General features: G+C 40.5%; 1 protein-coding gene across 1 annotated transcript in view; it reads left to right on the top strand.

The window, feature by feature from the left end:
* The first annotated feature begins 3,970 nt into the window (after positions 1–3,970).
* AGPAT5 (1-acylglycerol-3-phosphate O-acyltransferase 5) overlaps positions 3,971–15,670 on the top strand; it is a 55,799-nt gene continuing 44,099 nt past the window's right edge. The window contains exon 1 of the mRNA XM_058835513.1: positions 3,971–4,443. Within this exon, the coding sequence (XP_058691496.1) occupies positions 4,225–4,443 (219 nt within the window). The 5' untranslated portion in view covers positions 3,971–4,224. The remainder of the gene's footprint in view (positions 4,444–15,670) is intronic.

Genomic DNA, 15,670 nt, shown 5'->3' on the forward strand with positions numbered 1-15,670 from the left:
TGGTTTATTAAATTATGGCATATTATACTAGACATGTATCAGAGATTCTGCAAGTTATTTTCATGGATAAATATTACGAGTGAACATAATATCTCACATTTTTGTAAAAGAAGAATGACTTGCAAAATTACTTTAGAAGTTAGCAAATGCCATGAGTAATCCTGCCTGTGCTTGCAAGAGAGAAGTTTGCAACAACAGCTTTCATATGGGGCAAAACTGAGTAAAATTCAGTATGAAAACAGATCACCTAAAAGGAATGCTATGAAGATCTTTAAAAATCATGAGTGGAATCATCTCGTTAAAAAGAGAGTGGGAAGGGGGTTTCTGTGTCTTTCAATACAAGCTCTAAGGCACATAAAATGAAATTACAATGAGGTAGGTTCAAAACAAAAGGAGATTCTACTACTTGTCACAGACTACTGTGGGGCTAAAAATCAATACAGGTAAAGGGGAAAATGGGTAGACATATGTAGAATAAATCTGTTGGTACATTAGACCTGACTGCAGACCCTGAACCACAAAGGGGGATTTGGAGAAGGCTGGGAGAGCTTGGAAGAAGTTTGCCCAATCCTTACTTCTTCTGTATCTGCCATTCTTACTGATTTGTAGAAGCAAAAATTATAACCAAATCCATAAGAAGGAATCTCCTGGGGGGCTGAGAAGAACTGAAACTTGCCTCAATTATTGTACAGCTGAACTTGTTTCCTTATCACTGCTAGGGCTTGATGCAGAAGACTCTGTAAATCACACTACAAGCACAACCATGCCATTGCCACCAAGAAAAAATCCTTAAGAACTAGCTCAGAATACAAGCTGGCCCAATGTGATTCCTCCTTTTCTGGTGGTAAGAGACATCCCTTCTGGGCAGGACCTGAAGGTAAGGAATGGAAAGAGCAGAGCACAGGAATGCAGACACGTTGCTGAGGTGGACCAGTCAGATGTTGTGCAGCCTTATGTTCTATGTGAGGGGAGCCAAGGAGTCCAATGGGGCAGAGGAACAAGAAGGAGCCCTGCAAGGACAGAGTCAGGGATGGAGAGGAACTACTAAATTTCTCACCTGAGGTTGGAGAGGATTGCAGGATTCAAAGATGCCTTCATTTTCTTGAGCAAATTCACAGGTGCAGGTCACGGCCATTGTTAGAAAAAAGGCACGCATCTAGAGGACCTGTAATCTAAACAAATCTACTTGTCTAAACTAGTCTAACTGTAATCCAGGCTAATTATTTTTGAATGTTACATTAAATAATTACTACAAAAATGCACCTTCAACATGAGAGATGTCCATTACTCTTACCCTGCAGGTCACCTACCTCAGTGATGGGAGGTATGAGTTTGATACCCTCCACAAATTGAATCCATGTCTAATCCACTCTTCTGAAGTCTTTTGGTATCTTCTCTAGCCACATTTCAAAAAGCGTGTTACCAAACTTTGAGAGAGCTCTGTGGATTGTCAGTCTCAAGTGGACACATGCTTCTGAAATACAGAATGAAAACTTGTAAGACCATACTTAGGCCACAATGCTGTCCTCAGTGTTTCAGCTTACCTGACCTTACACAAACACATATTGAGTCTGCTAACTGTAATCAACTTCCTGCACAGTGATGATGGCCATGGATCCTGTTACGTGCTGCTTAGGTCTCCACATCACATGCACTTTATAGCAAGCCTAAGCTCCCAATCAAAGTCCTTGACCCTAGGAATTCTAGGTGCTTAAATTCTTATTTGGATCTAGATCTTTGGCCTTAATATCTGTGCCTTGTTTCTCAACATTTATCAGCAAAACTGATACCAATAAATCATCTCCCACGATACTGTTGAAGACAAGACCATCTATAAAGGTTTAAATTTTAAAGCTCAAGGGAGATTGATTTGTATCTAATGTTATCTGGCTTTGCTTAGACAATTGCAGTGAGTAGGTGATGGAATTGTGAAACACCGTTTTGTGAGTAGCAGAATGGGAAACTACCTTAACATTCAGAGCTGGCACTTAGTGACACAGTTTGTGTTCCTTCTAGAGGCAGTTACAGAGGTATTTTTCACTATCAGATTAACATACAATTTTTTTTCCAGAGCTTGGTGACTTTGTCTACTTTAGGTGTGGCAACCACCAGCAGAATAACCTAACACTAGAATAGTAAGGTTCATAGCAAATAATTATGTTCAAACAAAACAGATGGAGCACCTTAAAAATGGCTCACTAGTGATTTTCCCCAAAAATTTCATACTTTTTTATTCTTTTAAAAGCCAAGGCTGTTCTACAGAAGAAAATAAAAACAGGTTTGAAGTCTTAATATCTGAATTATATCTTAATATCTGACTGGAGTACTAATCATCCTAAATTGAGTGATTTTTCTTATTCCAGATGAAAGTAAAATGCCCAGGAAGCAATTTGTTTAAAGGAGGTGTAATTGGGGCCTGTGCTTTCATAAGACTAGAAATGACAAATTGTAGCAAATATAAGAACATTCTTATTTTGCCTCTGTCGTCTATAATGCGGAAAACCAGTATTCAAATTCCTGGGGCACAGTTCAGAGGGATCTACAATAAAAAGCATTTATGAATCAAGAAAAGCAAGGACTTGGTAGCAGAGTCCCCGGCCTCATCACTGTGGTATATTCATTTCTTGAATGGAAAACTTTGAGTTTCATTCAGTTGCAGACATTATAACCCCATATTACGACATTGTACTGATATAATTACACTAGGAAATTTAGCCCTAAGCCCAAGTACATGGACTCTGTACTTTTTATGTAAATAAAATGGTATCTAGATGTTGGAGAACATATACTTCTAAAAGAGAGGAAATACATTAAAAGAACCCGTAGAAAATATCAAATTATGAAAAGGAGAAACAAAGGACGTGAACATGGGCATGTGCGTGTGTGTGGTATGGGATGGTAAAAGATTAGGAATGCCAAAAAAGCATTAACTGGAAGGAAAAAAATAAAATTCAGACAGTAACAAAAAAGGAAAACATGCAAGGTAAAATACAGCAAAGAAAATACTGTCAGTCTTTGTAATATGGGGGGGAAACATTCAAAGCAAAAAAAAATGAAACATTCTAAAACTGGTAAAGACATGTCTTTTTATACCTAAGACTAATGAACTGAAGGATGCCATTTTCAACACACACTGAACACCAGCTAGCACGAGGTCAACAACAGCAAAGAACAAAGCTTGTCCCAGTTAAAACTTGGCAAAGGAAACAGGTCTTAGCAGAAGGTATTGCACATCCACTTCTTTCAAAAGAATGAGACTTCCACAAGATTCAGGATAGAACTTATTTTTTAAAGACAAGGAATAGATACTTCACTACAGCCTAGAGCTTAATAAGGAATTTCTTCTGGGAAGGTCATTAGACTGTTTTCTGCAAGACCTCTCGCATTTTCTTGAAAAGCAGAGGGTGCCGCTGGCTTCTGCTGCCGCCAGGTTATTGGGGGGCAGAGGCTGGGGGGCAGAGAAGAGGGGAGGCGGGGCAGGCTCTGCTTGCTTGTGCAAGAAGGCGTCCAAGCGCAAACTGGGCATGTGAAATGCCTCCTAAACCCCGAGCATCGCTGTGCCTGGAGCTGGCAAAGGGAGAGCCGCCGTGTTTTTTAGTGCTCCGCTTTGGACTCACAGGCCGAAAGCGCGGGGGTGGCGACGGGGCGGGCGACGGCCAGGAAAAAGGAGTAAATTTTCTTATAACCTATGCTAGGATATAATTAATAAAAACTAAGCTCATCAGTTATAAATGCGTGTGCCTCGTTTCGCACGGGGCCGAACAGACCGGCCCCCGTTGCACCCGCTTCTGGCTGGGGAGGGATGGGGATGGGGCCGGGACAGAGGATGGGGCCGGGACAGTGCCGGGGACGCGGACAGTGTCGGTACCACAAGCCGGGCCGCTCGCGGGGCCGGTCCCGGGCCCGGCCCGGCGCCAGCCCGGCCCCTCCCGCCCGCCCGGAAGCGGCGCGGGCCCGGGGCCGCCTTCCTGCGGCGCGGCTCCGCCTCCGCCGGGCAAGATGGTGGCGGTGGCGGCGCTGGAGGAGCCGTGAGCCGGTGCCCTCTCCCGCCGCTCTCTCTCTCTCCCCGTCCCTCCCGGCCGCGATCGGAGCCGCCGCTGCTGCTTGGCGGCCGCCTGGCGGGAGTGCCCGGCGCGGCGGGCGATGCGGGCGGCGGGGCTGCGGGGCTGTGTGTGAGCGCGCCGCCCATGTGGGTGTCCCGGTGAGGCCGGGGGCAGCGGGAAGATGCTGCTGTCGCTGGTGCTGCACACCTACTCCATGCGCTACGTGCTGCCCGCCGCCGTCATGATGGGCACGGCGCCCACCTACATGCTGGCCTGGGGCGCCTGGCGCTTGCTCTCCGCCGTGCTGCCCGCCCGCTTCTACCGCGAGGTGGATGACCGGCTGTACACCATCTACCAGAGCATGGTGCTCTTCTTCTTCGAGAACTACACGGGCGTGCAGGTGAGCCGGCCGGGCCGGGCAGGGCAGGGCAGGGGGGCTCCGGCGGTCCGGGGAGCGGCCGGCCGTGGTGCCGGCTCCGGGCTCGCCCCCCCGGCCCCTCGGGCCGCCCGCCGCGGGGCCCGCGGGCAGGTGCGGCCGTGGCCTGTGCCCGGCACCGCAGAGGATCCGCCTCGTTCCGCAGCCGCCGCTGCTCCTCTGGTGATGCTTTTCACGGAGTGTTGGTGTTGTGTTCGTTTTGCAGGTCGGGGAAACGGAAGAGATGCGACACCGGTCGTGCTCTGTCAGCACTTGAATGGCAGCCGCCTTTGCACACTTTGAACCCCTGTGGCCTGTGCTGCACATCTGTAGTATTAAATTGGCAGCAGATGAGAATGCTGTCATCAGTTATAACTGTACATAATACACGTACAAATTTTTAATAAATAGATTATTTAATCTCTCAGTTATTACAGATTTTCAGTTTTCGTGCAGTCCGCCTCATGTCACTCTTTGGCCCTTAAGTTTTGGATCAGCCATGGATTATGATTATTCAGTATCTCGGTTTCAGGTTAATAAGTTGGAATTGGAGGCCTCTCTTGTATGATCAGAAGGGTATTTGCATTCAGGTGATAATACCTCACAAAGTGTTCAGTGCTTGAGAGGTTATATATTTGTCTGTAATTTGGAAAGTAGGCAAGGAGACTTAATTCTGCATGTAAAAAAATAATAAATGACAGATGCTTTCTGTGCCTAAACATGACCTTCAAAATTTTTTGAATATACAGAAGGCTGTTTGAAGTGAGTGTTAGCTTTAGGTCAGCCTGAGAGCAAAGAATACCAATACATTTTGACAGATGACAGAGCTCATAAGATCTTCTCATATTTACAGCTAAGGCCTTTTTCCACTCTCTAATGAAGCACTTATTTCAGAATCAGGCTTTCCCCTAGTTTTCACTCCTAAGTGCAGTTGTAGGCCTTTCTTTCATACTGACTCTTGGGAAACCCACAAAACCAGCTAAATGTACAAGAGTCGCATAGTTAGATATCAGAGTAAATAGAACGGATACAAAACTGAAGCAAGATCTTCTTTTAGTGGTAGTTTTTGATTCAGCTTGTAATTTATGTAACTTCTTCACTTTACCTCTTGTCCAAATAGGCTAACTTATGTTGTGTTTGATGTATTTAAAAAAAAAAAAAGGAAGAAGGAGCAGTAGTTCACAGGTATTTACAGTTTTAGTGCCTTCTGTTTTATGTTGAGTTTCTAGTGCAGAGACCTTGATGTGTAGTAACAGACCTTGGTCATTAACTGCTGAAAGCAGTGGCGTAGAAGTTTAACTTAATCTATTCCAAGAATGAGAGTCAAAAATTAATATATAGATTGTAATGGACAAGCTGTTCAAGCTGCCTACAACTGCTGTGCAGACAGTAGCAAACGCTTAGAATTTTTAAAAAGAACTTTTATCCAAAAAATGCCTGTGACATTAAAGAAAGGAAAATGGTGACCAAAAGAAACAACAAGGCAGCCATCATCTGCTGACCTCTCTTTCATTGCATTGATAAACTTCATACACAAAAATGGTGATGATCAATTATATTATAGATCGATTAGGATGATATTGAAATAGCTTTGTCACAGTGAACAACAACTAATGATAAGAAATGGTGGAAGAGGAGGCATATGTCATAAGATAAAATAAAATAGTAACCGTGACTGGAAGGTAAATAAAAGTTTGAAAAATACAGTACATGTGTAGAGATACAAGAGCTGTAACCCTTAAAATCTGTGTTTCCTTTAACTGGAAGATAGTCCCCCAGTTCTTTAAAGGAGAGAAACAGGGTATCCTTTGAGACCTGCTCTTGTGAATGCTGCACGTGTTTTAACTTGAAACTCACAGTGGAAAGTTAACCATGTGCCTGAGCGTGTGAGATTGGGATGGTAACCTGAGAGCTACTGTGGATGGGCTGTCTTAAGGCTTGTAACTAGGTGCAGAAGTGTAGCATCATTTAACTTAGTTCTAATAAACCAGCAAAAATAGTAGCTTCATAAAGGCAGCTGTAGGGCTCTACCAGCATTAAGGCACCATAAGAGTCATGGGAGGGAGGAATTCTCCATCTCTTTCAGGACTATTAATTTATTCAATCGATTGACGTGTGTTGGGATATTTATTTTTGTAATTGGGTAAATAGGAGACAGCAACCTCATCCATCAGAGTACTGGAACTTTTTGTTGTAGTCTCACTCAAGTTGTTAGGATTCTACAGATGCTTAAGTGACTTTTTGTTAGCACTGTTGCTGTCTTACTGTATTTAAAATGTCTTAATGTTAAGTACTGTGTAGCTTTCTTTGGTTTTGCATTAAGGAATTTGTGGTTTTTCAATACAAGAACACTCTGAACCAATTGTGGATATTTAAGGTGTCTGATTCTAAAATAATTTGTCAAAATTCCCAGTAATGTGAGTGGGTATTAATAGAGTTATGACCATAAACATGGATGACTGTCTTTTTGACTAAATAGTAATGTATTGTGGTATTTATTTTCTGGGTTTTTTTATCTGTCAAGAGGTGATGTTTCTCTCTGTCATTTGCTCTTAATCCATTAAGTATCTAAATCTGTCTCCCCCTCACGACTGCATGCACAAGTGTATTTTTCTTCTTTTTTTTGGTCTTGTTGACTTGGATGTTCTTAGCCAGTTCTTTAAAAACAACAACTGTAATTCGTGCTAGAAAGGCTTTTTATCTTTGTAGCAAGCTCCTCTGTTTTGAAATGTAACTAAATAAGGTGATAACCTGATCTGCATGATAGAAAATCTTTAAACACTAGTCTTTCCCTTTCTCTTAAGCATTTGACTTGAGATATAATTGCAGAGCTATAATTGCTGTGAGCTCTGGATATTTTAGGTCATAGAGAGTGGCTCATGAAGTAAGAGTAAAAGCTTTTTATTTGGTAAGTAAAAAAGTATTTACTTGTAAATACTTTCTCTTTTTAAATTTTGGGTCAGACTGTTTTTTTCCACTGAAACAATTTGGTTTTACAAAGCCTAAGAGAACTCAAGCTAACTTGGCATCAGTTTAGGTTTTCCAATAATATTAGAATTCATTAATGAATTGACAAAAATAGTCCTTTTTGCTGACTGTCATGCAAGAGTTGGCAGTAGAAGACTGAAGAACCAGTATTGAGAGTACAGAAAGCAGTGACAGCGTCCCAGTGCTGTGAGGTAAACTTGACAGAGCCAGTGTGACTATAAAGTGAAATCCTATAATGTTGTGTAAATTTGTCAGTGCAATTACAGTGTAGCTGGCATCCATGAATTCTATTAAGAAGCTATAAATATATGAAATTAATTAATTGTGGCATTGTGACAGTGCTCCTCAGTAATCTCTAGGATTGTATACTCAGAGTAATGAAAATGTGTAGATGTGGTATAGGAAAGTGGCACAGAGAAAACGTCCCTGCTCTGGCCCTGTGTTGCTTTGCACCTGTCCTGCCGTAAGATGCAGGTGTCCTACAGTACTGTTTCCTAGGAGGAATATATACAAGGTGCTTGAACATTGTATAAAGTGAGAAGAATTCTATGTACAGAGAGTATCACAGAGCAAAGGATGTTAATTTTATCAGTGATGAGCTAAAGCAGTCCCTGGTAAAAACAGGTGCAATTCATGCGCTTCAGAGAACTTGCACGTGTGAGTGCTAATAGTTGATTTGGCCCCAGGTTTCTGAATTATCAAGTAGCTGATGAACTGTGGTTGTGTTACTGCTTTTCTCTTTACTGTGTCATGGAAGTCTGGTCTCTTCCATTTCAAACAGACTATATATAGTTGAGTCCTACCATAGAATGTGAGAACCAGGATGGCTGCAAATATGCATGTTGAAGGGTTGAAGGGCTGAAAGGTCTAGTAATTCAATATGATGAATGCTCTCATCTCTCTCTGACCCTGAGCATCTTATCCCAGTTGCTGTCAGGGTGATGAAATTAATGCCTATTGTGTTTGTGCACATGTTTCAGATCAAATGAGGACTAAACGTTCTCCAGCTTTTTTGTTTTAATTGTGTGTGATGTTTTGTACTGAATGCTGGTGAAGAAACAATAACTAAATCATCACTCAGACTGCTTCCTAAAGGATCATTTTCATCTGAAAGGTTTTGACAATTGAATGAAATCCATAATTGAATTAATGCACGTGGATTTTGTTCAGTACTTGTGTTAGTTGTGCTCCCTACTCCCACTTCTTGATGAATAGAATTTTTGGAAGCTGTGTTTTTATTAAAGACATTATGAAATTCTGTTTTTTCTTGTCTTTACTGGACTCTGGAAAGGCTATAAGAATCAAATAATACCTTGGTGTTCTTTAGTAGAGCTAAACAATTATTTCATAAAATACAAGAGATGCTTGTTAAACAGCGCAGTGTGCTTCCTGGATTGATGTTGAAGCTTGGACTTGCTGTGTTTCAATAGGGTTGAAAAGTATTTAGATTTAAAGCAAACTAAAACTTTGTGGAGCAGATGTGCTGCTGAACTCTTGACAATACTTTCCAGTGGAGTAGAGCCCGGATTTTTTTTCATATCTTGGCTTTCTCGGAAATGTGAGGAGAACTTGGTGTCTGAGATTGGGATGTATGCTTAGTCTTGGAGCTGTTGGCCAATTTGCAGGAAAAGTGTCTGTGCCCATCTCTGTTCCCAGGACAGCAACCTTCCCAGACAAGATTGTCTTCACTTCTTGCTTTTCCTTTTGAAGCTGCTCAGCTGTCCAACAGGTAATTTTTTAGGGCCCAAGGTGGAGGTGAGAAGGCAAGAGGCAGCCCAAGTTGAACAGCCAAGTTGCAGCATGCAAGAAGGTGCTTCTGGTGCTGTTGGTGAGGTGGTTATCATCTCTTAGGAACCTGACTCTTCCCTCTCCGCACTGAGGGAGGGAGGCATCATAACCAGGCTTCATCATGGCAGGGTGAAGGTTTGGCTTCTGACTGCTCCTTGTCGGTAGATGTGAGTTACAGGGTTTTCCTCTTTAGCTGAGGACCCATTTCCCAAGTAAATGACATAACCAGAAGGTCCAAACGAAATGTAACTTTTCACCCTTCTTCAGTTGTATTTGGAAGGAAAGTCCTGGCAGTTGCATTTTGGCATGAGCCTTGGGTCTGTGAACCTACCCTTGAGTTTCCTGAGCCCTCCTGCCTGTGTGGCAGCTAAGGAGAGGGAAGATACTGGAATGGTGTGGGAGCTAAGCAGGAAGGTGCAGGGCTGCCATCAAGGCAAACCTCTAAGCTCAGGTTGGAGCTGAGCAGCCTCCGAGGGCTTGAGCTTTCCTTGTTCTTTTACTTGTGCCAGTAACTCAGTTAGTGCCTGCTTACATTGCTGATTTGTGAAACCTTGTTAGCTGTTGGGAGGCATGTTGAGAGGTTAAAATAATCATACTTGTAATTTGTGATGGTAGAAATAATGAAGTAATGGTCTTGGGGGAGTGATAGAAATTTGGGGACTGGTGCAGTGTGAAGAGTGAAAAGAAACTAGGAGAAGGTAGTGAAGTATATCACATTTGTGTGGTAAACTTTTGAAAGAAGCCCAATGAAATTTTTCAGCTGCGATTAAATTTTTCTGGCTCCATTAAGAGGATTTACTCTGCTTCATTTCATTAGAGATTTCAGTGTACAGCTGTCTCTAGGCATATATGTTTTTTGTAGTATACAGCTAAGAAATTAAGTGATACCTGCTAAGCCTGAGGGATGCAGCTTTCAAATTGAAATGTATGCTTAATTTTAGACTCACACATTCGACTGTGGTATGAGGCAGCAAAAATAGATTAGGTATGTTAACTTTGTGCTCTTTCTGGTTTAGATATTGCAAACCAGATGTTTGCATATATCTTAATTTTTATTCTGTGCCTTTGACTGTAGATATGAAGGTGAAAGTGATGCTTCAGGACTTTTGTTCAACAATATACCAATATAACAATATCTAGAGTTCCAGTCTACTGCAGATCTGGCTTTGGAGCAATCTAGAAAGAATTTAGTATGGAGAGGTTCCATGTTCAGTGCTGGTCCGGATCATCCTCCACTTACTGTCTGATATATGAAAAATAAAATAAATTTAAAACTGAGGTCTTGTTAGCATTTTTAGAAATCAAGTATCAGCTTCCTGAGCCAAAACTGCTGTTTGGGTTCATAAATCAGCAGCTTTGTATGGAGATTTGCCTATCACATGTTTTCTATATGGCAAGTCACAACTGAATCTGGATTTTATATCAGCCTTATCTGCCGTAGTCCACAATTTTAAGTGTGTGTTTACATTTTTATGTTAGCTGTGTGTACTTATGAAAATATTAGAAAGTATGTGTCAGGTAGGAAAAGCTAAGGAGTCAAAGGGCATGTTTGAATGCCCTTACAAATTCTGATTCCAAGTGTTTGACCAGTAAGTTTTGCAATCTCAGGGGTTAATTTTAAAATTTTCTATATAGATATACTTTTTTAACTAACTTAAGACTTTTCGTATATGTATTTTTCAATACAGTTTGTCCTGACTTGGCATAATTTGTTACATTTGAAAATGAAAGTTGTGTAAATACCTTTTTTTTAACCTGTATGAGTTCTATACCCTTTACTTTTTTTGTGTTTTACTGTGTTCTGGTAGATGCTGGGCCATGGAGTTTTACGCTCTTCTCTGCACTTTTCTTCTGCTTACATAATATGTCCAGATACTTTATGTAAGGATGATTGTTAATTTAGATGTTTTTTTCTCCTGGTAACCTACCATGGGACACTGTTCTTGTGAAGAGAAGATTCTGTTCATAGTTAAAAATTTGAGTGCAGTTATTTCAAACTTTTTGCCTGAGGCTTGCAGGCGGGATATCCTTTTTTTCTCAGTTTTAGTTATGTTAGACAAAGTAGGCTCAGATGTCAGGGATTTTGACATTACAATTATGAGGAAGCACATCTTCTCAGGGGAAAAATACTCTTTAATCTATCTTCTGTCAGTTTGAATTTATCCTATGAAGGGATTTGGTATATAAAGTCAGGGAAATTATTTTCTTTTGTTCATTTCATTCTGTCACATACTACTTGTCATCTTCTCTGTTACAACTAGGTCCTCTGTAGGAGTAGGAAATAGCATTTATGCTAGTTTGATTTTTAAACATAAGATGAACTATACATGATTTGGTCAATTTTATATTTTGGTGTATGACTAGATATAAAAAAAATATTAGTTTGGATTGCTTTGAACTGTATTGTGGTAGTTGAAATAATTTTATCTGGTGAACTTAGGGATTGACTCAAAGACTTACTTTCTTCCATTTTCTAAGGGAGGCTACTTGCAAATCTGAGGGTATGCATGTTTCTTTTTGAGTAAGCAAACATAGTACATAGTTACGAGCAAGCTGCAGGTGAGCTGGCTCATTCACATGCTGTGGTGGCGAGCAGATGAGAGGGATTTTAATGTGGTCATTTTTGAGGCTGATCAGTTTACTGTGTTCAATTCTGGGGCCAGAATTGTTGCAGATACCTCCCTACATGTTCTTATGCTGGGTTGTGATTCCTTTGTCTCACTGTGAAAGTCCAGAGTGCTTAAATTGTAAATACTTACTGACGATGTTTGGAGAAGCTTTCAAAAATCCTATTCCACAATCACAAGCAGAGACTAGAGGTGTTTCATAATCATCCTCATTCATGACAACTCACTGATAGCTTCACAGCAGCTTTCAGTCTGTACTTGATACAAACACTTACTGTAACAATATTACAAATAAAGATGCAAACAACTCCTCCTTGGAGTCCAGGGCATTTAAAAGCAAAGTTGCTATTACAAAGAGCTCTGGCTGGAGGAAACACTGCAAGCTGCCACAAGGTTTCCTGATCATGTGTAGTGGGCAAAGGGTATTTCCAGAGGGAGCTGATATGAACATTACATATTCTGCACTACAGAAGGGTAATAAAGTAAACAATGGTTACATTAAGTGTGGGTGCATGCTTTTGCCCTTCTTTTAAGGAAATTACAAAAAATGTGCATGAAGAAGTCTCCAGAGATGCAAAAGGCTTATAAAGGACACTTTCTTCTATTGCAACATTACTTCCTATTACTTCCACTCTTGTAGTAGAAGACATGTTTAGGTTTTAAGTAATACTCATATGCCAAATGTTCAGAAAAATACTCCCATTGAAATCTCATCATATAAATAATAACCTTTCACATAGGACTGAAGTATGTGCAGTTAGTATTAAAAAAAATTAATTGCTGGTGATTTATGATGAAACTTAAATGCGCTAATTTTGATTTTTCCCAGGTGGTCACTGATTGTACTGGTGCGTTCATGCCATTGAACTGCACTGTAATCAAAAGCAAGTAATGTGGAGAAAGACCTGTAAATTATTTGGGCCCTGAAAATAGGATTTTTCCAGACTTTAGACATCAGTGTCTTAAAATTAAAATTATGATAAATCTTGGGGTTTTTTCATGTTATCAAGACTGGAACATTTAAGATATACAGATGCCATTTTTAAAATTTTGTTAAGGATTTATCAGAGAGCTAAGGAGTACAGGGGACAGTTATCTTTAATTCAGCTCAGAAACTGTAAAGCCTTTACAGTCAACATCAGAACAAAATTACTTCTATACATGTATCTGGTACATGGAATGAAGAATAGCCACTCATGAAAGTTTGTCAATTTAGACCGTAAGGTTAAAAGATAGTATGAAAGTAAGAATGTACAGACTTCATATTTAACATTTAATGATATAATTTAGTCCTACTTAATCTAAATAGGTTCCTACTATAGTTTTTTTACAAAAGAAATCAGATGCCAGTAAGTGTATTTTCTGAAGTTCTGTGCTCTCTGGTTGAATCAAGTCAAAATTAAAAAAAATTAATTACATTACATATAGGAATCTTTTCAATATTCTCTAGAGCTTAATCTCTTAGCAATAGTTGTTTTTTTTTTACTGAACCCCAGTAAAGACATGATTGAAGAATGTTTGAATGAACTCTGCTTCAATAAAACAGATAGCTTTGTGATTTTATGGTTTGCTGCTGAGGTTGCAAGAGCTCTCTGAGCAGCAGACTTCAGACTTGTGTAAATCTGTGTTGAGCAGATAGTCCCTAAAGAGGTTATGACATGTGGTGATAGTATCATCGTTACCTTAAAGCTACATGTGCTAAAGGTATTTTTAGAAAACTTATAAACTTTTTTTTTTTTTCAGATCTAGAGAAAATACAATTAATAACATCAAAGTCTTTCCCCTTCTGTTCTATTCATATTCCTTATGCTGTAGGGAAGTGAAACCTGTATCTACTAAATGTGAATAAAAGTGCTTCTTTGTCTTCTGTGAAGAAAAATAAACATTTAAAATTCTTATAGTAAGACATCTAAAAACCTGTTTTTGTCAGCCCCAAGTACAGATTCCCTGTCTGTATCCTGCCTTGAGCCTGCTTCTAGTCAAACAGGGTAAAAAGATTCTATGGTGTGAAGTGCTTTCTCTGGAAGTTCAAAGGACTAGTGACATGAGGCAGGTTTTTAATCTAAGAGAATTTAAAGAACTTTGCTGAAGATGCCTGCAGCAGTGCTGCACAGGTCAGCTTGCACGGTGTACATGTTGACTCCAGAAACTGCTAGCTACGAGGTAATTGTTTTGGTGGTTTGTTATGCAAGCTCCATCCTTTCACCAGAAAATTGTATCTAGAGTTTGTAACAAACAGGTGAGAATTATGTCCTAGGATACTATTTATTTTAGTAGACCTATTGTAGTAGTGCCCAGCTAACAAAGAGGTGCTCTTGTCCCAGAGAGCACACAGTCCCAATTATTAATAGTGAAGAAATGGCGAAGTGGAGAGCAGTGCTTTTTGTGAGGAGAGTGCACCTGAATAGGAAGTCTGTATGGTCCTTTTTAGGTGTTGATGCCTCGGCTCATTCTCCAGAAGAGGGAAGGAATGTTCTCCCTCTGTTATCCTACTTTTATCCCTCTTTCCAGTTGCTATTGCCTGTGCTTGAAGCTCATATTTTTCCTGATCACAGTGCTCTGCTTTCACAAAGTACTCCAGTGAAGATAAGTTTTGTTGAAGTAATGGCAAAGATGAAACATCATTCTTCAATTCACACCTGGTTTCTTTAAATAGAGAAGGGAGGAGGCTTAAGAAGTGTGAGAGCCAAGACTGAGTGTGCTGGTAGGCTGATAAACATCAGATGAGATGACCCAAGTTTTTACCAGCAAACCAGGTGGCCTTAATGCTGCTGAAGCAGAAGTCATACTATCAGAAGACCTGCTTTCAGATCAGCTTCTAACTGCTGCCATTATCAGCCACATCCAATTACAATATTAAGATAATCTCTTTTCTAGGAGTTTGATGTGATCACCAGCTGACCTGCAAGCAGGTCTTCTGATAGCATGATTACTTCTACCTATAATTATTTTTGCCATGGCAGTGTTTACTGAACTGATATTGCTAGGATGTGATTAAATTATCAATTTAATTTTCTTTGGTATGTAAAGATTTCATAAGCAAGAAAGAGAATTCTTAACTCTAAGAGTGTCCACCTTGTTTCAGTGAAAACATGTGCAAATTATGGGTTATTTGGGTGTGGCTGCCATGTGGGACTGTTCCACAGTGCTACGTGCTAGTCCTACCACATTAGCACAGCCATAGTTGAATATATTGTACTGGAAAAAGCAGTTTGGTAGGGAAGCTGGAACAGGTGTCACCAGATCACCCAGGAGCTCCCATTTGCATGCTGAGATCAGCCTATCACAGAATTAGTACATTCTCCCAGCAGAGCTACTTGTAACTTCCTGCTAGTTCATCAAAGCTTCGCCTGGACAGGAAACCCTGAGGTGTGTCTTGTGGCTGCTGAGCCTGTGAACAGCTTGGTGTATGGCATCCATGGGAGCTGGGTACCAGCCTTCCCACAGAAGGAAGCTAATAGTATCCAGTTTCCTTTATTTGAGACCTCACTGTATTGAGTTTGACAGTGCTGCTGTGTAAACAGATGTGAAAGGCCCACATTAACACTAACTGTATTATCCATTACTGTGAACTGGGCTGTGAAACAACCACAACATGGCTAAAAGCACACATTTCAGTGTTATGTACACAAGTAATGTTTGCAGTGTTAGACTTTAAATCTTCATTTTAAACATTTTCTCTCAAATCTCTGCTTACTTAAGCTTGCCGTGTTGCTCTTCCTTTTGACTTGTTTTCTTTGCTTGACTTCATTGTGCCTTTTTTTGAACAGCAGATTCTATTCTAAATGAGCAGGTTCCTCACTTGCTTC

The sequence above is a fragment of the Poecile atricapillus genome, chromosome 3 (genome assembly GCF_030490865.1).
Source record: "Poecile atricapillus isolate bPoeAtr1 chromosome 3, bPoeAtr1.hap1, whole genome shotgun sequence".
Lineage (NCBI taxonomy): Eukaryota > Metazoa > Chordata > Aves > Passeriformes > Paridae > Poecile > Poecile atricapillus.